The sequence below is a fragment of the Myodes glareolus genome, chromosome 5 (assembly GCF_982192425.1).
Source record: "Myodes glareolus chromosome 5, mMyoGla1.1, whole genome shotgun sequence".
In the NCBI taxonomy this organism is placed as follows: Eukaryota; Metazoa; Chordata; class Mammalia; order Rodentia; family Cricetidae; genus Myodes; species Myodes glareolus.
This window is the reverse complement of record NC_142030.1, coordinates 14100893-14124510: the sequence shown is the minus strand read 5'-3', so window position 1 is coordinate 14124510 and position 23618 is coordinate 14100893. Positions and strand designations below refer to the sequence as shown.

The 23618-nt window shown below is 40.2% G+C and overlaps 1 protein-coding gene across 8 annotated transcripts in view; it reads right to left on the bottom strand.

The window, feature by feature from the left end:
- Nvl (nuclear VCP like) overlaps positions 1-23406 on the bottom strand; it is a 91717-nt gene extending 68311 nt beyond the window's left edge. For 2 of the 8 annotated variants that reach the window (XM_087906066.1, XM_087906065.1), the window contains exons 1-12: positions 23093-23250; positions 21613-21686; positions 18177-18229; positions 17992-18088; positions 15393-15450; positions 14098-14367; positions 12492-12621; positions 12224-12300; positions 11378-11512; positions 8722-8823; positions 5096-5213; positions 2111-2255 (exon numbers count right to left, since the gene is read on the bottom strand). In XM_087906066.1, the coding sequence (XP_087762192.1) occupies positions 2111-2255; positions 5096-5213; positions 8722-8823; positions 11378-11512; positions 12224-12300; positions 12492-12621; positions 14098-14367; positions 15393-15450; positions 17992-18088; positions 18177-18229; positions 21613-21686; positions 23093-23149 (1316 nt within the window). In that variant the 5' untranslated portion in view covers positions 23150-23250. Of the gene's footprint in view, positions 1-2110; positions 2256-5095; positions 5214-8721; positions 8824-11377; positions 11513-12223; positions 12301-12491; positions 12622-14097; positions 14368-15392; positions 15451-17991; positions 18089-18176; positions 18230-21612; positions 21687-23092; positions 23265-23306 lie in introns of those variants that run through there. The other 6 variants (XM_087906069.1, XM_087906072.1, XM_087906071.1 and 3 more) reach the window with 6 other exon arrangements.
- Between the last annotated feature and the right edge of the window lie 212 nt (positions 23407-23618).

Below are 23618 nucleotides of genomic sequence, written 5' to 3'. Positions count from 1 at the left end.
CGATAATAAATAAAGGGGACCTCCTGAAACTGAGAAGCTCTGTAAAGCAAAGGACACGGCCAACAAGACAAACAAGGCAACCTGCTGAATGCGAGATCTTCACAAACCCCACAACAGACAGAGGACTGATCTCCAAAATATATAAAGAACTCAAGAAATTAGACATTAAAATTCTAAATAATCCAATTAAAAAATGGGGTACAGAACTAAACAGAATTCTCAATACATGAATCTCAAATGGCCAAAGATACTTAAGGAAATGTTCAACATCCTTAGCTATCAAGGAAATGCAAATCAAAACAACTCTGAGATTCCATCTTAAGCCTGTCAGAATGGCTAAGGGCAACCATTACTTTCTATTCTGCCATTTTTAACTAGCAGGGTCTCTCTACATAGCCCTGGCTGTCCTATAACTCATAGAGATTCATCTGCCTCTGCTTCCCAAGTGCTGGAATCAAATATGTGTGCCACCACCACCTGGTACCATTTTTCTTAATAGCCTGCCTCTACTTCTATCTCTATCCACTTGTGTGTATGGGAAGCATATACTCTGGGTTATTTTAAAAAGAAAAAAAGGGAAGAGGACATGGAGTTGAGAGAAGATGGGACAGGAAGAGGTGTATATGCAATTAGGGCAAGGACTGGGAGATAAATATGATCAAAACACATTGTATGCAGGTATGAAATTTTTAAAAATGTTTTTTATAAAAAAAATAAAACAGCTCTCCCTTCATCTATGTCAAAGATTTCTTATAAAACAAAAGGTCGAGTTTGGGGTGTGTGAGAAGACGGCTCAGTGGTTTGAAGCACTTGCTGCTCCTGCAGAGGACCTGGGTTTGATTCCCAGCATCCACTTGCCACTAACAACTGTATGTAACTATTTTCCAGGAGATCTGATGCCCTCTTGCCCTCTGATCTCCATGGGCATCAGGCATGCATGTGGTGCACAGACACACATGTGGGAAAAATTCTAATACATATTAAATAAACTTTTTGTTTTGTTTTGCTTTTCAAGAGAAGGTTTCACTGTAGCTTTGGAGCCTGTCCTGGAACTAGTTCTTGTAGATCAGGCTGGTCTCGAACTCACAGAGATCCGCCTGCCTCTGCCTCCCAAGTGCTGGTAGGTGTGCTCTACCACTGCCAGTCGGGGGTGGGGGTAAATAAACTCTTTTAAAGAAAAATTTTCAAGGAAAAATAAACTATCATGTTACCTTAAAACTTATCTTCTAGGGCTGGGCAAAGTTCAGTGAAAAGGAGAGCGCTGCTCGAGTCTGGAGCAAACTCTGAGCGCAACCCCCAGCACAGCGCTAAATTCCTTCTCTGGGCAGGACATTGCGCTAGGTTACATTAATTTACTCTCCACAGATCTTAACGCTAAAGCACTGTTAGTGTTTTACACATAAAGCATGCTACTTTTTTAATTATTATTTTCATGTAAAACTAAAGCTTGGCATAAGACACTATAAGGCAGAGCTGGGATTACTTTCTGTATTGAATCACAGCTCTGAAATGACAGGCATGGACCACTTTGCTCAACTGTTCTACAAATAAATACATATGAGTAATAGGAATATTAATATTTTGTTGGAGATATAAAAGTATTAGTAAATAAACCTTGATAATAAACTGTTTGAGGAATATAAATGAACATAATTATTATCTATACAAATAATTATGAAGTCAACATCTTAGAAACTGTTGAATAACAATTATTTCTGGAAAAACAAAGTGACATCAGGCACTGGGAAGAAGGAAAGGATGGAGCAGACCTGTGCTGAACCTTCTACACACAGCGCTTTCTTACCACTTCCTCCTCCTTTCCTTCTTCCCGTCCCTCTAAGGCAGTGATTTCCCTTCATTGTTTATTACTTTTCCTAAAAGTAGCTAGTGATTATTTTAGCATCACAACTACCACAAAAAAAACATTATAAATGTAACAGTTTACAACATTCACTAGATTTCTACTCTGCTATCTCAAAACAAAACCCAATGAGACAGACAGACAAGAGATAGAGAGTGCACTCCATGGTATGTCTTACTATTTATTTTCAAAACCTGTTGCTCAGCTCACATAGTGGAATATAAACAATGTCATTCTAAGATAATATACCTTTCTCTGGAAGCCTCATCTGGGATACCCAGGCATACTTCTCGGTCAAACCTCCCTGCACGTCTCAAAGCAGGATCCAAAGAGTCTGGTCGGTTAGTAGCTCCAACTACCAGAACTCGAGCTGTAGCTGCCACGTTATTCAGATCTAGTGAGGACCAACATAAAAGAGTAGAGAACAAATCACCTGACATTTGAGGACAACAGTGTTTACACAAATCATTTAAAGGTTCGAGAGAATTTGTGTACTTTGATATATAAACACTTTATTTTTTTTTAAATATTTATATTATGTATACAATATTCTTTCCGTGTATATGCCTGAAGGCCAGAAGAGGGCACCAGACCTCATTATAGATGGTTGTGAGCCACCATGTGGTTGCTGGGAATTGAACTCAGGACCTTTGGAAGAGCAGGCAATGCTTTTAACCACTGAGCCATCTCTCCAGCCCCTATATAAACACTTTAAAACATTGTCTAATACAGTAAAAGTGTGAAGAAGATAAAGACTGCCTTTCGTGCTGCAATTCACAGTCTACTAAGGACTATGAAGTGGATAATTAAGGAAACCCTGTGTCAGACAAGTTTCAAGAAGTTTAGTAACAATCAGGATAAACCAAGCACTGTAACAGAGCAATGGAGGAGGAGGAGACGAGGCTTCATAGGAACAAACCCTGCAGAAAAGCCTGACGGGAAGTGTGGTATTACAAGCACAGCTAAAAGTGGCTGAAGTTCTAAGAGTGAAAACACACAGGTGCACATGCAATGCACACACAGACAATGTATGGTCCATCAGTGGGGGAGGAGGAAGGCAGCAATGTTGTCTCACAATAGGGGAGAACCAGGCAGTGGGATAGAACATCCCAAGTTGCTCTGGCTTATTTTAGAAGCAAATTTTCAGGAATAAACAGAATACAGGGTTTAACTTTTATCTTTCACAAATATTCTACAAGTTTTAGCTTTCATAAATATTCTGTTAGCTGAACCAGAATTAAATAGGAGAGAGTCTAGGCTATCCTGCCTCAGGAAATAACATGGCATTCAAATGTAATGTACATTATAAATACTGGACTTACTACTTTATTTTTTTAAAGATTTATTATGTATTATGTACACAACATTCCTTCCATGTATGCTTGCAGGCCAGAGGAGGGTGCCAGATCTCATTATAGAAGGTTGTGAGCCACCATGTGGTTGCTGGGAATTGAACTCAGGAGCTCTGGAAGAGCAGTCAGTGCTCTTAACCTCTGAGCCATCTCTCCAGCCCTGGACCTACTATTTTATTAGCAAAAATCTATTAAAAGCTTTTCTCATACTATAGGTCTCAAAAACATGGCAGAAAACTTAAGATGAAAATGAAACAACATATGGTACTAGTGGTGGAATTCAATGGTAGAGAGCTTGCAGACACACCAGGACCCAGGTTCAATCCCTGGTATTGCACAAAAGGTAAAATACAAGTAATTTACAAATTGGCACCATAAGAAACTCGTAATACATATTATGTTATGTAGTATTTCAAATTAGCTTTCCTTTTGATTTTTTTTTTTTGATTTATTTGTTTTGAGACAGGGTCTCATTCTTTAGACAAAGCTGGGCCTGAAGCATACTATGTAACCCAACCTAGCCTACAACTCATGGCAATTATCCTGTCCCAGCTTTCTATGTGCTTGGATAACAGATTACAGAAATATGACACCAAAACATATTCTATTTCTTTTCTTGTTTTTGTGATATATACCTGGCTGGACTGTAATTCACTATACAGTCAAGTTGGCTTAGAAGGAAACATTGGTAGAAATGCTTAAATCTGCATAGTAAACTTAAAGAATATTATTACAGTTAAAAGAGGTAAACATAGGCCTGGAGAAATGGCTCAGCAATTAAAAACTCATAGTGTCCTTTTAGAAGGCCCTAGTGTGGTTTCAAATACCCAGGCCTGGGTGCTACAAATGACCTGTAACTGTAAGGGATCTTACGGCCTCTACTGGCAATGCACTCACACATACAAACCACCACATACAAACTTAAAGTATTTTTTTGTGGAAGTGAGGATAGAGACAGGGATTCACATGGTAGCTCTGGCTGCCTGGAATTCACTGTATAGACAGGGCTGGCCTCAAACACACAGAGATCTGCCTGCCTCTGCCTCCGGAGAGCTGGGATTAAAGGCACCTGCCACCACACAAGGTCAAAAGTAAAAATATTTTTTAAAGACAGAAATAAAAGTGCACTAAGATTTTATTATTTCTCTCCCAAAGATATTCTTAAGGGACAACAGTAGGTACTATGTGACCCTGAAATTGTAGACAGCAAAAGCAAAACATAACATATGTATATTTAATTACTACAGAGTTGGGGAGACAACTTAGGTAGAAAATTATTTGGCACACAAACATGAGGTCCTGCGTTCAATTCCCAGAACCCACATTAAAGGAAAACAAAAAGCATGTAACCCAGTACACTTGAAATCCCAGCGCTGGAAAGATGTGGACAGGCAGATCCCTGGGCTCACTGGCCAGTAGTCTCGCTTATGGGGCAAGCACTGATCCAATTTAATTAATGATGGCTCCTAAATAATGATATCTGAGATTGTTCTCTGGGTTCCCTTCCCACACACACATGCAAACACTACTGGCACACACATGTGTACATACATACACAGGCACAGTACAACACTATTTGAAATGACCGGAAAATCTTCTACAAAAAAGATCCTATTATGAGATTCACTATTTAAATGGCTCACAAATACACGTATGACTTGAATTACTTTAAGAAATATATTATCTGGGCTGGAGAGATGGCTCAGAGGTTCAGAACACTGACTGTTCTTCCAGAGGTCTTGAGTTCAAATCCCAGCAACCATATGGAGGCTCACAACCATCTGTAATGAGATCTGGCGCCCTCTTGTATACACAATAAATAGATAAAATTAAAAAAAAAGAAATATATTATCTTAAAACAAAATCATTATTTTAAACTGACCATCCATGCAGGTTAGAAGCTGGGCTACAATTCTTCGTTCCATATCTTTTGAAGCAACTTCTCTTTTGGGGGTAATAGCATCAATTTCATCAATGAAAACAATACAGGGTGCGTTTGACTAGAAATAAAAATAACACAGAGATATGAGTATAAAGTAAATTCTCTATATTGGTAGATAACATTGATGTGTTCTTTAGAAATTTAAAGCACAAGGATTAGTCATCAAAAAACAGCCACGAAGAAGGCAGTTCATAAAAATGCTTCTGATTGTTCTGTACTAAGAGAACCAGATACTCTGAGAACAGAATGCATCATGGTCCTGAAATACCTTCTGACATTCTTCTGTAAGTCAGATATATTTGCATGCCACATTGAAAAGCTTTAAACTAAGCACAGTGGCACATGCTATTAATTGTGGTTCTTGGAAAGACCAAGATTTCAAGGACATCCTAGGCAATGTCTCTAGTTCCAGGCCAGACTGGCTAGAGGTGATCCCATTTCACAAAACCAAAATAAAAATAAATTTCAAACTAGAAAATACAAGTTTGCGCAAACGGTGGGACTTTTTCTCTAACATAAAAATGTCAAAATTTGGCCAGATGGTAGCGGCACACGCCTTTAATCCCAGCACTCAGGAGGCAGAGGCAGGAAGATGTGAGTTTGAGGCCAGTCTAGTTTACAGGAATTCCAGGACAGCAAGAACTGTTACACAGAGAAACCCTGTCTCAAAGAAAAAAAAAAAAAGTAGGTAAGGAAGATTGTTTGCCACTCCTATACACAAATGTAATTTAAAAAAAAAAACTTTTTTTTTAAAAAGTGATGTACTGTGGTACACTTTAATATAGGTAAAATAGGCAAAACAGTGGTTCAGATTGGTAATCCCAGCAGTGACTAAAGCAGGAGGATTGCTATAAGTTTGAGGGAAGCCTGGAATACAGACTGAGACTCTAATTCAACAACAATGACAATGAAGAGGCTAACGTAGTAAGTTTTATAAACATACATTTTACCACACGCACATAGTAATCAGGATTAAGTGAAAAACAAAAACCTAGGCTTACAACCTCAATCCACTCCTGAGTCAAAACAGTGACACTGAACTAAGTCACACAATGTCAGCTAATATGACACCAAGGTGATATACCTGGCCTGTGACTACGGCTCTCTTCCTCAATCTTCCTCATGACAACGCTTGCAAAGAGCACCTATGACTGCTAGATCCGTTACAAAGGTAAAAGTACAGAGCTAAGGTCTCAGAAAGCGAACCCATTATTTTCTGTCAGTGACCTGGAAAACTAAATGGGAAAGAAGAAATGGAAGTAATCAAACTTAGCCTAAGGACAGGATTAATTTTAGAAAAGAACTCCCTAGCTCAACAAAGGTTGTTTGTTATTCACTTGGATTAGGGAAGAAGTGTCGGAAAAAAGTATAAAATCACATGCTTATTCAACACCTGCATCAGGCACTGTACTGGTTTACAGAGAGACTAAACACAGAACTAAGGACCTAAATATGCCATTTATCTTTGGATCCATATCTGCCATTGTGTTTATCATACATACAAAATTTTCCATGGCGGTCTGAATGAGAATGCCCCCCACACACACACCCACACACATGGGCTCATATCTGAATACTTGGTTCCCAGCTGATGAACTGTTTGGGAAGGATCAGGAAGTGTGGCCTTGCTGGAGGCAGTGTGTCATAGGTGGTGAACTTTGAAGGATCAAAGCCACTACTCATTCTCAGCTAGCTTTGTCTGCCTCGGGCTTATAGAACGATATGTGAGCTCTCACCAGGCGATGGCAGTGCACGCCTTTAACCCCGCACTCCCGCACTCGGGAGGCAGAGGCAGACGGACCTCTGAGAGTTTGAGGTCAGTCTGGTCTACAGAGCAAGTTCCAGGACTGGCTCCATAGTTGCTGATGAGAAACCCTGTCTTGAAAAACAAACAACAACAACAACAAAAAGGACTAAGACTATGTATGTGCTTTTCTGTGGCCATACTGTCTCAAACATTTCTCTTGCTGGGCATGGTAATACAGCACAGCAAGGCAAAGGCAGGCTTCCTTAATTTCGGCTCAGCCTGATCTGCATAGCGTATTCTAGGCTAGCTAGGGTTATACAGTGAGATACTTTCACCAAAAATTAATGAATTTAGAAAAAGATATCATCCCGAGTGAGGTAACTCTGACCCAGAGAGACAAATATAGTATGTACTCACTCATAAGTGGATGCCCAACATAAAGCAACAAATAAGCAGCCCACGGGGGGTGGGGGGGTGTTGAGGCTCTACCCTACCTCAGTGAGGTGATAGGACAGACTTAGTTAACTTCCTGTGGGAAGCCTTACCCTCTCTGAAGAGCAGATGTGGGGGAGGGAGGGAAGAAGAAGGAAGTGGGAGGGGGAACTGGGACTGGCATGCAAATAAATATTTTTAAAAATTAATGTATTCTTATAATTTATATTCAATATCATTTCTTACAAATATATAATTACTTATTATTGCAGTTAAAACACACTTCTCTATTTCACATCAGCTTCTAATAGTCATAATAGTTATGTTTATGAGCCATTATATATTTTAGATGCAAATAAAGATGCAAAACTAAACACAGTGTGGTGGTACACAACTGTCATTTCGACACTGGCGTGGAAGCAGGAGGATCCTAAGTTCAAAGTCATCCACAGTTACACATGAAGCCTGAGACCAGACTGGGTTCCCTACGACCCTGTCTGAAAGGTGAGGCAGCGAAGGAAACATGACAGAACAACTTTGAGTCGCTTTTTGGTTTTCGTCACAGTGGTGACTCCTATCTGCTCAAGCACACAGCATGATTTACAGGACCCTTGCTTTATACTGGACACAGTGTTAAATGTTTTCTAAGATATCTTTCAACTAGGCATGGTGGTGCATAACTATAATCACAGCATTTAGCAGGTGAGGTAGGAAGGTTGTGTGGCCAAGAATTTAAGACCAGGCTAGACAACATGGCAACACACCGTCTGAGAGAAAATAATCTGCGGATTTAAACAATCAGAAACTCCATGAGAGTTGAGTATTTTTATCGTTGCAGGTTACCCCGAGTAACAGGGTAGATCGCCTCCTTCCTACCATGCTAGGTGATGACACGGAATTGGTCTCCAACTTTCTTAGTCAGAACACAATTACACCCATACTATGCTGAAGATGTAACTTCAACTGGACCCAAATATCCTCTTCTAAATTTTAATAACAGAAATTGTAGTTAGCTATAATTTTTTCACTGGTAAAGAATTTCCTTTTAACTTCTAATCATATAAAGAGCAGTTATCCTTGAGATTTACAGTGCCTGTATAATCCTAAATAGGATAATTCTCCTACTGTTTGCAAGTTGTTTGGTCAAACATAAGGTAGAGAAACAAAGTAAATAAAATATCGTAAGGACAAGATGTTTTGGACATAAAACTCTCAGCTACGACAGCACAAATATGCTTGATCTCATATGAAACAGATTACTTGCCAAGAGTCTGCATCATTAAACCCACTTTAAATTTTTACTACTAAATGTTTTTACAAAAGGAAGTCCATGAGTGGGATAAAGCAACTAGCATTAGAAAAGCCGAATGGGCAAGAGCTGACTCACCACAGCTTGGTCAAATAAATCTCTGAGCTTTTGCTCAGACTCTCCAGAAACTCCTGACACAATCTCTGGTGCGGCCACTTTCAGAATTGGCAAGTCAAGTTCCTGTGCACAAACACGGAGAAGAGTGACTAAAGAGTAAACACAATTTAATTTCCCTATGTTTTCCCTATCCAATCTGCCCCATCAAAATTAGGTTGTTTTGTTTAAGTTTTTTTAAAAAAAAGTTATTACTGGCTGGTCCGAAGGTAGTGAGTTCTTTCGTTGATTGTTCACAGTCAGCCACCAATTGTTAGCAATTGTATAACAATTGATTACCCTGTTCTCACTACTGTACTTGACTAGTCTTCTAAATAAATTAAAAAAAAAAGTTATTACTTACTATGCGTCCAAGAATGTATGTATATGTGTGTGCCATTGTGCACACGTGGAAGTCAGAGAACCACTTGTAGAGATTGGTTCTCTCCCTCCACCTTGTTGTTTCTGGTTTCAACACAGGGTCATCAAGTGTGGAGGATGTTCCTTTACCCCTTGAGCCAACTTTCTGGCCTCTACAATTTCCTAAGGAATTTCATCTTTGCATGTGGGCACAATGACAAACACTAATTAAAAGTTTAGAGATAGGCTCAGCAGTTAAGAGCATCCACATAGCAGCTTACAACTGTTAGTAACTCCAGCTCCAGGTGATTCCACACCCTCTTCTTACTTTCATGGACACTAGCCATGCACATGGTACATAGAAATAGATGCAGTCACAGCATTCACAAATGTAATACAGTAAATAAATCGAAACAAAGTCATCTAGGTGGTGGTGGCGCACACCTCTAATCCCAGCACTCAGGAGGCAGAGGCAGGTGGATCTCTTTAAGTGTAAGGCCAGACTGATTTGCAGAGCAAGTTCCAGGACAGCCAGGGCTACACAGAGAAACACAATCTTGAACCTCCCCGACCCCAGTCAAAAAAACAAAAAACAAAAAAACCTCCAAACACCTAAAAAAGGTTGGAGATGAGTTCGATTCCCAGAAGCACTGGTGGCTCACAACCATGTATAATAGGATCTGATGCCCTCTTCTGGTGTGCAGATGTAAATGCAAAGCACTCATACATAAAATATAAATAAATAAAAATAAATCCTTAAAAAAAGAACTAAAATCTATGGCTTTAACCACCAATTATAGTGGCTTATACCTAGAATCTCAGCACTTAGAAGACTAAAGCTTCGGGCTTTAGTTAGGTTTGAGACTCTAACTTTAAAAGAAACCTTAGGGTTTACCCAAATACATAAATGCAAATACGATGTTCCAAGGTCTGCTATGCGGTGGCCATGAAATAAATTTATTTTTAAAAAGATAAATCAAATTTCCTTTAAAAAGTGAGAGGTTGGGTGGAGAGATGGCTCACTGGTTAAAAGCACTAGTTGCTTTTCAGAGGATCTGGGTTCAAACCCACACGACACTTCACAGCAGCCTGTAACCTCAGTTTCAGGGGAACCAAAACCCTCAACAAAGAATACATGCAGGCAAGACACCATGCTCATTTAAAAAAAAAAAAGAGAAAGTCTGCTCTATTAATGATAGAATAATATGCTATTCTGCTAGTTGAAATTCCTCAGATTACTTTGCATTTTACCATAAAGTAAGTTTCTGAAAAATTTGACATGACAAAATTAACATTGCTAGGTTTTTACTTTGCAAAATAAATGCCTCTTTGTGGGCACAGGGGTGGATGGAGTTGATCCAAGGAAGAAGCACACAACATTAAAGCCTAGGCTAGGTAGGTTTAAGCTTGCAATCCTGCCTTACCCCACACATTTCAGGTGCATGTTACCACGCCTAAGTCATCCTTTCAAACTGTTTTAGAAAGGCATTTTAACAATGGAAATCTTAAATAAATTTAACTCTAAGGAAAAAAAATACTTTAAAAAATATTTCTCTGCTTTTAAAAACAACTAGGATGAGAAAAAGAGGTAAGTAAAATGTAAACTAAGTGTTTAGAAGAGTTTGTAATTTATAGTTATGTTATTTTGTTTTCCACCCAATTTTTGTCAAAGACACAATAATTGTATTCATTAAAGATATCAGCGTAAGTAGTGTCATGAGAAAAGGTGACATAAGAAAGTTGGGGCTGGGGATGGCTCAGTCTGTAAAATGCTTAGAGCATGAGAACTGGAGCCTAGAACTGCACCACTGATGTAAAAGCTGGGCAGTGGAGCTCCACATCAGCAACCAGCATGGACAGGGAAAGATGACCTCTGTTTCCTGGCCAGCTAGTCTAGGCAAATTCAGCGTGATCCAGGTTCAGTGAGAAGCCCTGTCTCAAAACAACAACAAAAAGACGATGAGGAAGCTGGGCGGTGGTGGGTGCACGCTTTAATCCCAGCACTCAGAAGGCAGATGTAGGTAGATCTCTGAGCTGGAGGTCAGCCTGATGTACAGAGTGAGTTCCAGGACTAAGAAACTCTGTCTCAAAAAACCAAAGACAATGAGGAAGATGATGTGAGAGGAAGAAAGAGAGGGAGAGGAAGAGGAAGGGAAATTACTTACAGATCAAATTTGCTTCCTATAAAGATACCAGGGCTCATTGGAATTGACCAAAGAGAAAAATAAACAACAACAACAACAACAATAAAAAATCAAACTCCAGTACCAACTAGCCTTACCCCAGCAATGGCATGCGCAAGTAATGTCTTCCCACAGCCTGGTGGCCCATGCAAGAGAACTCCACGAGGCGGTACGACACCAAGGTGCTGGTATACCTCTGGGTGGCGCATGTGTATGAGCATTTTGCAGACTTCCTGTCAATGAATAAGCATAAAAGATGTCTTCCTCAATCCAAATCAGAAAGAACCAAAGTAGAATAAAATCTTCTGTTTTTTGGAACACCAAAGCGTACTAGATAGAACACAGGCTTAGGCTTCCACTTGAGTTTGAATCCTGGCTTTGGTATACTGTGTAAATAAATGATGTCTCCATACTTCTGTTTCCTGAGCTGTAAAAATATCTACCTCATAAAATATCAAGAAAATTGACTAACACAGTGACTGTAACAGGAGATACTAAGAAACTATAGCCATTACTATTATGGCTGTCAAACCAGTGTAACATTTAAAGCATGCACTTTACACACACTAGAAGTAAAGATTATGAAAGAACAGGAAGCTTCATTTCTCTCTTGGCACCCTCAATGACCAGGTTTGCTCATCTTACCTTCCCTGTCTTCTTTTCTATATTCACTTCACACTAAAAGCCAAAGATGCAGGGCTGGAGAGATGGCCCAGTGGTTAAAAGCACTGGCTACTCTTGCAGAGGACCTGGGTTTGTTTCCTAGAACCTACACGATGGCTCAAACTGTCTGTAACACCAGTTCCAGGGAATCTGGCACTCCCTTGTAGCTTCTGAGGGCACCACATATGCAGTGGTGCACAAACATATAATTTTTTATTTAAATTAAAAACAAACAGGCTTTGTTTGTGTAAATACAATGCCTTTTCCCAACAGGCACTAACTTTTAATGTTGCATCATTGCCTCCAACATCTTCAAACTTCACACTGGAAATCTGCAACTCTACACTCCTTGCTTTAGCTAGAAAAAAAAAAAAAAACAAAAAAAAAGTTGAAAAGATTAGTGATTCCTTACCAAAGCTCCATTAGATTAAAAAAAAAAAAGTTTTCACCTATGTATTTCCACACACAAATTGCTCTCAAAACAACTCAAAATAGTGAAGCCCTCTCTCAAAGCAAACTCAACCTTGGCTTCTACTGCTATCCACTCACCTTTCTTTTGCAGAATAGCTTCTATTTCTCCATCTACTTCCTGAAGATCCGCCGTCTTTCTTTTGTTTCCTTTGCCCTTCGGCCTACCTTTCCTTTTCTTATCACTTTCCAGAAGAGAACCTTTTAAATTCTGGGGAGAAAATACAAACTTAAATATGCTGTACTTCAAATTACAATGTTAACAGAGGGTTTTCAAGGGCAGCAATATATGCACACATATTTGTGCTGTGGCTATTGCCAATATCTTTCATGCGTTCCTTCAGCTTAAATCTTAACATTTGATAACTTTCTTTCCAGGCTCTGCCAGTTGACCAGTTAAATTTAATCTCTTCTAAAAGACTTAATACAGATAAACAATAGCTCACCTATGCTCTCCATAGATGAGCAGTTACAGCTTAAAGCAAAGGAAGATATTTGGGGAAAGACCCAATAATAACATAAAAGGAAAACCTACTCCCCCCAACACCTTTGATGATCAAAACAGAAGGATCTAGAAGAAGCTAAGGGCTTTCATAGACAGAAATGTCAACGCTGGACTAAGCTACAAGAGACCCTATTTCAAAATCAAACAAAGAGGGCTCAGTCAGTAAGTCCTTATCATAAGACCATGAGAACTGAGTTCAAATTCTACCCCACCCTCATAAAAAGCCGTGTGTCATGGGGTCGTCTGTAATGCCAGCGCCGGAGAGGCAAAGACAAGAGGGTCTTTAAAGCTTGCTAGTCAGCCAGCCTAACAGAATCAGAAAGTCCCAGATTTAGTATGAGACTTTGAGACCAACACATGCCCCATGTGAGTGAATGTGTGTGTGTGTGTGTGTGTGTGTGTGTGTGTGTGTGTGTGTGTGTGTTCATGCGTGTGTTTTAGACAGGGATTATCTAGGAAGCCCTGGCTGTCCTAGAACTTGCTCCATAGACCAGGAAGGCCTTGAACTCAGGCATGCATCACCACCAACTGACTTTTCTTCCTCAAAACGTAGACAGACTACGTTTAGGAATCTATTCAACAGTTGAAGCAATAGAGGCCTGTACTAGAATAATGACAGAAGCAGTAAAAATGACAAAGCTTTCTGTGTATTTCAAAGTAGTTGTGATTCTTTTAAAAAAACAAATTACAAGTATTTGCTTGATATTAGATTCAATAAAAAGACTGCATATACTCCAACACATGGAACTACACTGTCACTATAAAAATACCTGTATCTTAGTTGGGCAGTGGTGACGCACACCTTTAATTCCAGCACTCAGGAGGCACAAGCAGGTGGATCTCTGTGAGTTCAAGACCAGCCTGGTCTAAAGGAGCTAGTTCCAGGACAGGCTCCAAGGGTACAGAGAAACCCTGTCTCGAAAAACAAAAACAAACAAACAAACAAACAAACAAAAAAACCCAAAACCCAGAAACAAAGAAACAAAAAACCCAAACCTGTATCTTGAACCGGGCATAAGGGTGCATATCTTTAATCCCAGCACTCAGGAGGCAGAGGCAGGCAGATCTCTGTGAGCTTGAGGCCAGCCTGGTCTACACAGTGAGTTCCAGGATGGCCAAAAATATACAGAGAAAGTCTCTCAAAAAATAAACAAACAAAAAAAAAACAACAACAAAAAATACCTGTATCTCAGAATCTGGCTTTAGGTTGCTTTGGTCATCTGACAGGTCCAAGAGATGACTGTCTTTCTTTCCACCTGGGGTTTTGTCAATAAACCATCCTCCCTCAGATTCTCTGGCTGGGGTCTTCAACGGCACGATGCTTGTTTTAGAAGTCAGCAATGGTGTTGAAGTGGTGGCTTCTCCCTGGTCCAACTTCGGAGTGTTTGAAACAGAGTCAGAGTTTCCTTTCCGATACAAAGACAGCAGGGAGTTGTTCATGTGATTTGCTGACTGGCAGAAACATGATTTCATTTTAAGTTACTTGGGAAGTATTAAGCTTCAGTACCTAAACTAAGAAGTTTTGTGTATTTTACTTTAAACAACTTCTCTCACATTTACAGGCAGAATACACAGGCTATTAGGTAATTTCCAAAAAAGTTTTTACTATCCAAAACTACTATAACCACTCTAAGGTAACAGAACCAGGCCAATTCATAATTGGTGATTAAATAAAATCAAGAGGTATGAAAATGGACCAGTAATCAGTGAGTCATAACTCAATACTAGATCAAATATAATGGAGTACTGTAATCACTTTGTTAATAAATTCAAAGCCTCATTTACCAAGGAAGGATACACTAAGAAGCAACCGTTAAGTAACTTGGCACGTTTTTGATGTATCTTTTTATTTAGGCCTGTCATGTTGCCTCCTTGGCAGAAAGTACAGGCTGGCCTTGTACTCAGAGATCTGCCTGCCTGTGCCTCTCAAGTGCTGAGATTAAAGGTGGCACAGACTGGTTGATTTCTTTATTACCTGCCTTAGTATTCCAATCGACCTTTAGTTTTGGCTATTGTTTTCCCTCCTTTTCCTTTATTATAACTAATTATACAAGCATAAGTACTGGAAGGAGGACTAAACCATTGATAATGTGTACAGAAGCATTCAATTATGTATTGATAAAGATGAACAAGGTCCTTCATTCTATTTTTGATTTTTCTTCTAAGAAAGGATCATAATGAGTAAGGAAAACAAAACTGGGGGCTGGAGTGATGGCTCAGCAGTTAAGAACACTGGCTGCTCTTTAAGAACACCCAGGTTCAGTTCCCAGGACCCACGTGATGGCTCCTAATTCTAGTTCCAGAATATCCAATGCCCTCTTCTGAACATAGGCACTAGACATGCATGTGGTGCACATACACACATGCAGGTAAAACAGATATATATATATATATATATATATATATATATATATATATGAATCTTAAAAGAAAGGAAGAAATAAAAAAGGAGTGGGCTCACAGAACGTCTGACTTACCTGTGGGTCTGGGTAATCTTCCATGTCTGAATCATCACCAGAATAGCTTTCAGTGTACCTAAGGATTATAAAAAAGAGAGAGAGAGAGAAAGAGAAAGTAAAAAAGTTTTGAAGGCTTTTCTCTGATAACATAAAAAATTACTATCTCAAATAAGTCAGTATATTGAGGTAAACATGATGAGTCCAAAGGCTGGAGGTTGGTACACACCTTTAATCCCAGCACTTGGAAGACAGAGCAGGTAAATCCTGAGTTTGAGGCCAGTCTAATCCACACAGTGATTTCCAGGACAGCTAAGGCTACACAGAGAAACCCTATCTTGAAAATCAAAACACCCAAAAACTACAACACCAAAAAAAGGGAGAGCTGGATCAGCAGTTAAGAGCACTTGCTGCTCATACTTAAGACCGAAGTTGGTTCCTAACACAACGACCTCTAACTCCAGCTTACAAGGTATGTATGATGCCCCTTTGGGGCCGGCACAGGTACCCACATACACATGGCATCCCCTAACACAAGCACACTCACAATTTTTAAAACTTAAAATAATTTAAAACAAACGAATACAACTCTCAGAACAGTGTACCGTTCAACCATCAGAGAAGCTTATTCCGTTATTACTATTATTATTATTATTATATTTTGTTTTTTTGAGACAAGAGTTTCTCTGTGTAAAAGCCCTGGCTGTCCTGGAACTCATTCTGTAGACGAGGCTGGCCTCGATCTCAAACAGATCCACCTGCCTCTGCTTCTGAGTGCTGGGATTAAAGAAATGCACCACCACCACTCAGAGACCCACAACTGGATGATGTGCAGTGTAAGAGACTTTGAAGCACTCAGCTTTAAATGGTATGTCTTCACCAAACCCCTCTCTCAAGGCTCAGGGATCTGTGCAGAAGAGGTAGAAAAATTGCAAGAGTCAGAGATAGTGGATAAGTCCAAGGAAACAATCTTCCAGACACAAGAGTACTGATGCACACATGAACTCACAGACACCAAGGCAGCATGCACTGGACCTGCACAGGTTCAAACTGGATAAAATCCACCACTGAAAAGGAAATGGGCACGAGAAGTAATTCCAATTGAAAGCTACTAGGCAAGGGAGTATCACTGGGGAGATTAACTACACTCCAAGGAAAGCCCCATTTTGGGAGGAGTTAGTTGGCTACCACAAAACAAACTCCAAGTTTTCTGTGAGGCCTTTCTGTTTTGGCATTTTTTTTTCCCTATCTTACTAGTTTTTGTTTGCTTTAGCTTTCATTTTTTTGTTTGAGGTGGGTAAGGGAGGAAGGGAGAATCTAGGAGGAATTTTTTCAATTAAGTCAGGTGGTAGTGGCACACACCTTTAATCCCAGCACTTAGGAGGCAGATAGGTGGATCTCTGTGAGTTCGACATAGTATAAGCTCCAGGACAGCTAGGACTACACAGTGAAATGCTGTCTCAAAAAACCAAAACCAAGCCGGGCGGTGGTGGCGCACGCCTTTAATCCCAGCACTCGGGAGGCAGAGGCAGGCGGATCTCTGTGAGTTCGAGGCCAGCCTGGTCAACAAGAGTTAGTTCCAGGACAGGCACCAAAAACTACAGAGAAACCCTGTCTCAAAAAAAATCAAAAAAAAAAAAAAACCAAAACCAAACCAAAACCAAACAAAATAATAAAAAAATAAATCTCAGGAAAAAGAGATCAAAGAAAGTAGGATTTAAAAATTCATTCTAAACAGCCAGGTGTGGTTATGTATGCCTTTATTCCCAACACTTGGGAGGCAAAGAAAGGCTGATCTCTGAGTTGAAGCCAGCCAGATCTACGAAGAGTGTTTGAGAATAACCAGGACTACACAGAGAGACGTTGTCTCAAAACTAACTAAATTAAAAATAAAAATTCATTTAACCACTTAGAACCCTGTGCTTAATATCATGGAATATCAGCTTCCTTATCTATCAAATATAAGGACTGTCTCATTGTTTTGTTTTCATGTGTACAGGTGTTTTTTGCCTGCATGTATATATGTGCACCGCATGTATATCCCCAAGAACTGCAGTTACAGACAGCTGTGAGCAGTCATGTGAATGCTGGGAATCAAACCTGATTCTTCTGCAAGAACTGAGCCATCAATCCAGCTACAAAAACATTTGTATTTTTAACATAAGTGCTCCAGCCATAACAGATTTAAACACTAAAATTTCTGCCATCTTTTAGTATACCTGGCATTATAGTAAAGCAAAGAATAACAATGATGACAAGACAACTGTGCTGGTAATACAAAACAGAAAACAATTTCAAAGCCATATGACATAAAGATTACAGTAAATCTCTATAATCAAGTGTTAAGAGAAAACTCACAAGGGATCTAAGAAGGCCCTTAGACATCTTCACTGATGTTTGAAGGCTGAGTGGGATTTGAGAAATAGAAATGAATACTCAAGTTACTGAAAGTCAGTCCAAATATCTTTAGGGATAGAGAACAAGCAATATGACTGGAAGAACAGACAATGCAAGGCAGGAAAATGTTCAGGTACAATTGCACTGTTGGCCAAAAAGAGCCGCTGAAAGTTTCCTGAATATGAATGTGGGGCTTTATAGAAAAAATCTTTGCAATACTTACTCATCTTCTTCATCTTGTCTTGCTCTTTTTGCCAGATGTTTGTCCTCTAATTCTTTAAGATTCTTAAGTTCTTTCTCACTACAAATGATGCTAAATACTGAAACAAATAAACAATAAAATGCCATGAGTTAAAACAATTATTTCCATAAATGTTGATAATTCTGCTCAAACAGTGATAGACTCACCTTTTTCTACTTGAATCCTAAAAGCGTTTCTTTTTCTTCGGCCATAATCTACACTGGGAAAAAAAAATTTTTTTTAGCAGTTTTCAAAAATATATTCCACTAAACTTGCAATGTTACACGCTATAGGATCCTGTATGCTATAAATATGTGTTGTTCTTATTGGTTGATAAACAAAGCTGCTTTGGCCTATGACATGGCAGAATAGAGCCAGATGGGAAATCCAAGCAGAGATACAGGTAAAGAATGGTGGAGTTGGTGAAACACCAGTCAGCTGCTGAGGAAGCAAGACCTATCTATAGAAAATGAGGTAACGCCACAGCTACATGGCAATATATAGATTAATAGAAAATGGTTAATTTAAGATGTAAGAGCTAGCTAGTAGGTCTGAGCCATCGACCAAACATTTATAAGTAATATTAAGCCTCTGAGTAGTTATTCAGGAACTGGTGGGCAGGAGAAAAAACTCTGGTTACAATTATACTGGTAAACTGTCATTTGCCAATCTGGGAGCAAAATGGGGTTCCTTGCCTCAAACTCAAGACTGGATTGTAACCCTGGCTAGTCTGGAATTTACTAAGAGAGCCACCTGTTTCCTGAGTGATGGAATTAAATGTTTCTCTGCCAGTTACACCAACCTCTTCTGTTTTTGGTAGGGTATTTGAGACAATGTTGATAAGTAGTTCAGCCTATACTCAAACTCAGAATACCAACAAACTCTTGGGATTGTAGGTGTAGGCCACTATGTCCAGCTGATACTGACATTATTTTAGAAGGAAATAGGTCAGCTATTTTTTAAAAAATATCCTTTATGTAGATTTATCTAACATTACTTCATTATTAAATTCAAGTGGTGTAGGCCTTTAATCCCAGCACTTGGGAGGCAGAGGTAGGCAAATCTCTGTGAGTTTGAGGCCAATCTGGTCTACAAAGCAAGATTCAGAACAGGCTCGAAAGCTACAGAGGAATCGTCTCAAAAACCAAATTAATTATTTCAAGTTCAAACATTTGTAAGACCATATGTTAAAAACAATGCATAAAAGTTTGGGGAACAGTGTATTTCTGTGATTTCCAAGTAAATTATTTTATTTTTCTGGAGACAAGATCTCTTTATGTAGTCCAGGTTCTGTCCTGGAACTCAAAGAGATCCACCTGCCTCTGCCTGAGTGCTCTGAATATAACGAATATAAAGTATTCATAATGGGTAAGTTGGTGAATGCCTGAAATTCCAGAACTCAGAAGGTAGAGAAAAACAGATCTTGGTGAGCTTAAGGACAGCCTGGTCTACATAGTAAGTTATAGGCCAGCCACAGCTATGTAGTGAGATTCTGTCTCAACCAGCCCAAAAAAAAAAAAAAAAAAAAAACAAACTTGGAGGTGGTTAGATGATGACAGATAAAGATGCATGTTACCAAACCTGACTATAAATTTGATCCCTAGGACTCACATGGTTCACATGGTCAGAGGTGCTTAGTTAGAACTCAGTCAAGAAAGCTACATAACATTAAAAAGATAAAGGCAGGCCTGAGAGAGCACACCTGCAATCCCTGTACTCACTCTGGAGGCCGAGGCAGGAGGAATGTGAGTTTGAAGAAGGCCTGTAATACATAACAAGACCTTGTCTTATAAATGAAAGATAAACTAGAAAATGACTAACTAAAAACATAAAACACAGGCACAACTATAACAAAGAGAAAGCGCCAGCAGATGGTTCAGCAGGTAGGGCTGTTTGTCATGTAAGCCTAACCACCTGAATTTCATCTCTGAAGCCCATAGAAGGTAGAAGGAGACAACGTCAAAGTTGTCCTCTGACCTCCACATGCATGATGTGGCATGACATATGTACATGTGCACACATGCATGTATACACACAGAGGGAACATGCTGGTCAATTTTTTTGTTTTTCGTTTTCAAAACAGAGTTTTTCTGTAGCTTTGGAAGCTGTCCTAGAACTTGCTCTGTAGACCAGGCTGGCCTTGAACTCACAGAGATCCACCTGTCTCTGCCTTCCGAGTGCTGGGATTAAATGTGGGCACCACCACCACCCGACCCCACTGGTAATTTTTCTAATTTAAAAAAAGAAAAAAAAAAAAAGGAAAGGGGTTTTTGCTGGAAGCACTGAGACTCCATACTTGGACCCATGATTATTAACTAAGAATAGGATGAAAGCTGGCATCTCTGCCCTAACTTCTACTTGTTTCTGGCTCCTGCATGAGGACAGTAATCACTCCAGCAGTGTCTACCTAATGTTTTTCATCCCCTTCTAGGCTACAAGTTTGAAGGCCAAGTTGGGCTGCACAAGACCAGGTCTTAACAGCACAAAACCCAGAGGCAGGGGCAGGTCAATCCCTGTAAGGTGGAGGCCAGCCTGGTCTACAAAGTGAGTCCCAGGCCAGCCAGAGATACACATTAAGACTCTCAAAAAACAAAATAAAGCAAAGCAACACAAACAAACAAAAACAACAACAACAAAAAAGAAAGTACCACTCACACAAAACAAGGGCATTAACAAGTATAAAAAAGTAAAGTGGTCAGATCAGGTTAAATAAATATGTCCTCTAAAGACATCCCTTCAATGGCTGTGGTTAGCACAGATGTGAAGACTGATTTTCAATGGTGGTGATAGTGACATCCCTAGAGGGTACAACGACCATCTGAGGGTATTTCATATGGTCACAAGGACTGTCAACGGTGTTGGTAGTGACATCCCTAGAGGGAACCATGACCCTGTGAGGGGCATTTCATAAGTCACAAAGACTAGAGAGCATTAAGAGAATTAGTGAGTGAGGGCACAGTTACTGGGTATTCTTGCTTAAACAATAATTTCACCTAAAAAGCCTACTGCTCCTCCAAGACTCTCAGTTATTCAGCCATTCATTCGTGACAGTGAGAAAGCCCAAGTTGAGTTACCTAAGCTGGGACCTGTCTGCTGTATACGTAAACCCACGTTGAATACTTTTAAAAGAACTGAACTTTGTAGGAATACAATTAGCTTATAAATTGAGAGATTCAACTGTTGTTTTTTATTCAACCTGACATCTTCCTTCCTCAGCTTCAGGTGGTGGGGTTATAGATATGGTCACCAGACCTGACTCTCACATTCCTTGACAGAGTCTGAGAGCTGAGGAAGAACACGTTTCAGCTTTTAATTTTTTGATGAAACAGAAATGGAAGAAATATAGCAATATCTCTATCTCCTGGCTAACTGAAGAGAAAATAAAAGGAAAAAAGGAGCCATTTCCTCCAGGGAAAGAAATCAACACTGAATATAGTAGATGATTATAGATGTTTGTATAGCTGATTTGGGATTTAGGTTTAATGAATTGGTAAAATAACACCAGCAGACATTGAAATCAACTGAAAAATTAAATAAAATGAGATATTTAAAATGAAAGGGGAGAGGATTTAAAAACAAGGATTTAGAAGTACGTTTCTTTACCTGTACATTTTTTGCAAATCAGACGCTAAGATCCCAGTGTCCACATATTTACCACATCTATTGCTGGTGAGGTACTAAAAGAGAAAATATGACAAGCATTAACTTAAGAGATTTCAGTTGGTAAATTAAGAGGTCGAATTATTCCAACACATACTTCTGTGCAAATTCTTTTTTTTTTTATTTTATTATGTATACAATATTCTGTCTGTGTGTACACCTGCAGGCCAGAAGAGGGCACCAGACCCCATTACAGATGGTTGTGAGCCACCATGTGGTTGCTGGGAATTGAACTCAGGACCTTTGGAAGAGCAGGCAATGCTCTTAACCTCTGAGCCATCTCTCCAGCCCCCTGTGCAAATTCTTAAGGAATAGAGTATACCACAAAATACAAAAACATATCACAAACATAATTTTTTTTAAAAAAACTGTTATAATATGTAATTGGATTTTTTTGTTTTTGTTTTTTTTTTTTTCAAGACAGGGTTTCTCTGTGTAGCCATGCCTGTCCTGGAATTCGCCCTGTAAACCAAGCAGGCCTCGAACTCAGATCTATCTGCCTCTGCCTCCTGAGTGCTGGGAGGGATTAAGGGCATGTGCCACCACCAACCACTTGGAAGATTTACTTAACATACTTAGCCACTACAATATCTTAAATAGTGATACATTCTATGTATCATTCTATGTTCCCAAACACACATGAAAAATCAGCAAATGTTTGACATCTGTCACTCAAAAAGCTATCAGCTGAAAGCTGGGGCTGGAGACAGCTACTAGTGAGCAAAGATAACTAGGAAGTTGGATATACAGAATTCAAGATAGCTGGGTGGTGGCGGTGCAGAGGCAGGCAGATCTCTGAGTTCGAGGCCAGCCTGGCCTACAGAACAAGTTCCAGGACAGCCACGGCTACACAGAGAAACTGTCTCGGAACAAAATAAAAATAAAATAAGACAGAAACACAAATGCCTTTCGAGACGTGGTGGCAGAGCCTTTAACCTAATATTGGAGAAACAGAGGCAGGAAGACGTCTGTAAATTCAAGGCTGGCCTGGTCTATCTACACAGCGAATTTCAGGCCAGGCTGGGCTACGACGCTGTCCCAAAAAAACCAAAGAAAAAGAAAATCTCTCCCTCCCTTCAACTCGTGCTGCTGAGGGCATCACTGAAGGGAACACCACACAATGCTCCCCAGCTACGAAAATAAGAAAACACTGGCAAAGCACCCAGGCTCCTTCTTTGTACTGTTCCCCTAGAGTAACCGCAAGATCTGAAATTAACGTTGAATTGTGGGCACCGAGGGCACTGGAAGAAAAGCCCTGTCCCGACTTATGAAGAGGTCGAATCCTGGCCTCGATGATGAGGGCAGGCCAGGGTCGGCGTCCACGGTGGAAACATCCACGCACCCTGCCGGAACCCAGCCGCGGCCTGAGGCCCCAGGCAGCCGCGCGAACGCCGAGACACAGTATTCTGGAAAACACAAGCACCTGAATGACCCGCTGCTTCAGCTTCCCGTCTATGAACACCGCAGGCCTGGGCTTCATGCTGCCGGGGCCAACTGTGGGCACTTCACCTTAGCTGGAAAGCTTGCGGCAGCCGCCTTACCCAATGCACCGGAAACGGAGCGCACGCGTTGTCCCCGGCACCGGAAGTGTCCCCCGACCTCACTCCCTACCCCCACCTTCAGCCCCGCGCGCACACCTACTCCTCCACCCGAGAGCTCTGGGAATAGGGAGGATTGCACTGCTAAGAAGAACGGAAAGACCTGGTAGTGCGCGCGAGTTTCTAATCCGGTTGTTTTTCGGGATTGCCCAACAGGGACTAAACGGCTAGGCCCATTTGAAGACATTCAACTTTATTGGTTCCCAACTGAGCAAAGGGACACGGACGCCAGCCAACCTTTGCGGCTGCGCAGACTCCCACAAGCAAGTAGTAAATTTGACGTTAAAAGAAGGCTTAGCGGCACGTGCTTGTAACTTCAGTATTCGGGAAGTCGAGGCAAGGAAGGTTGCT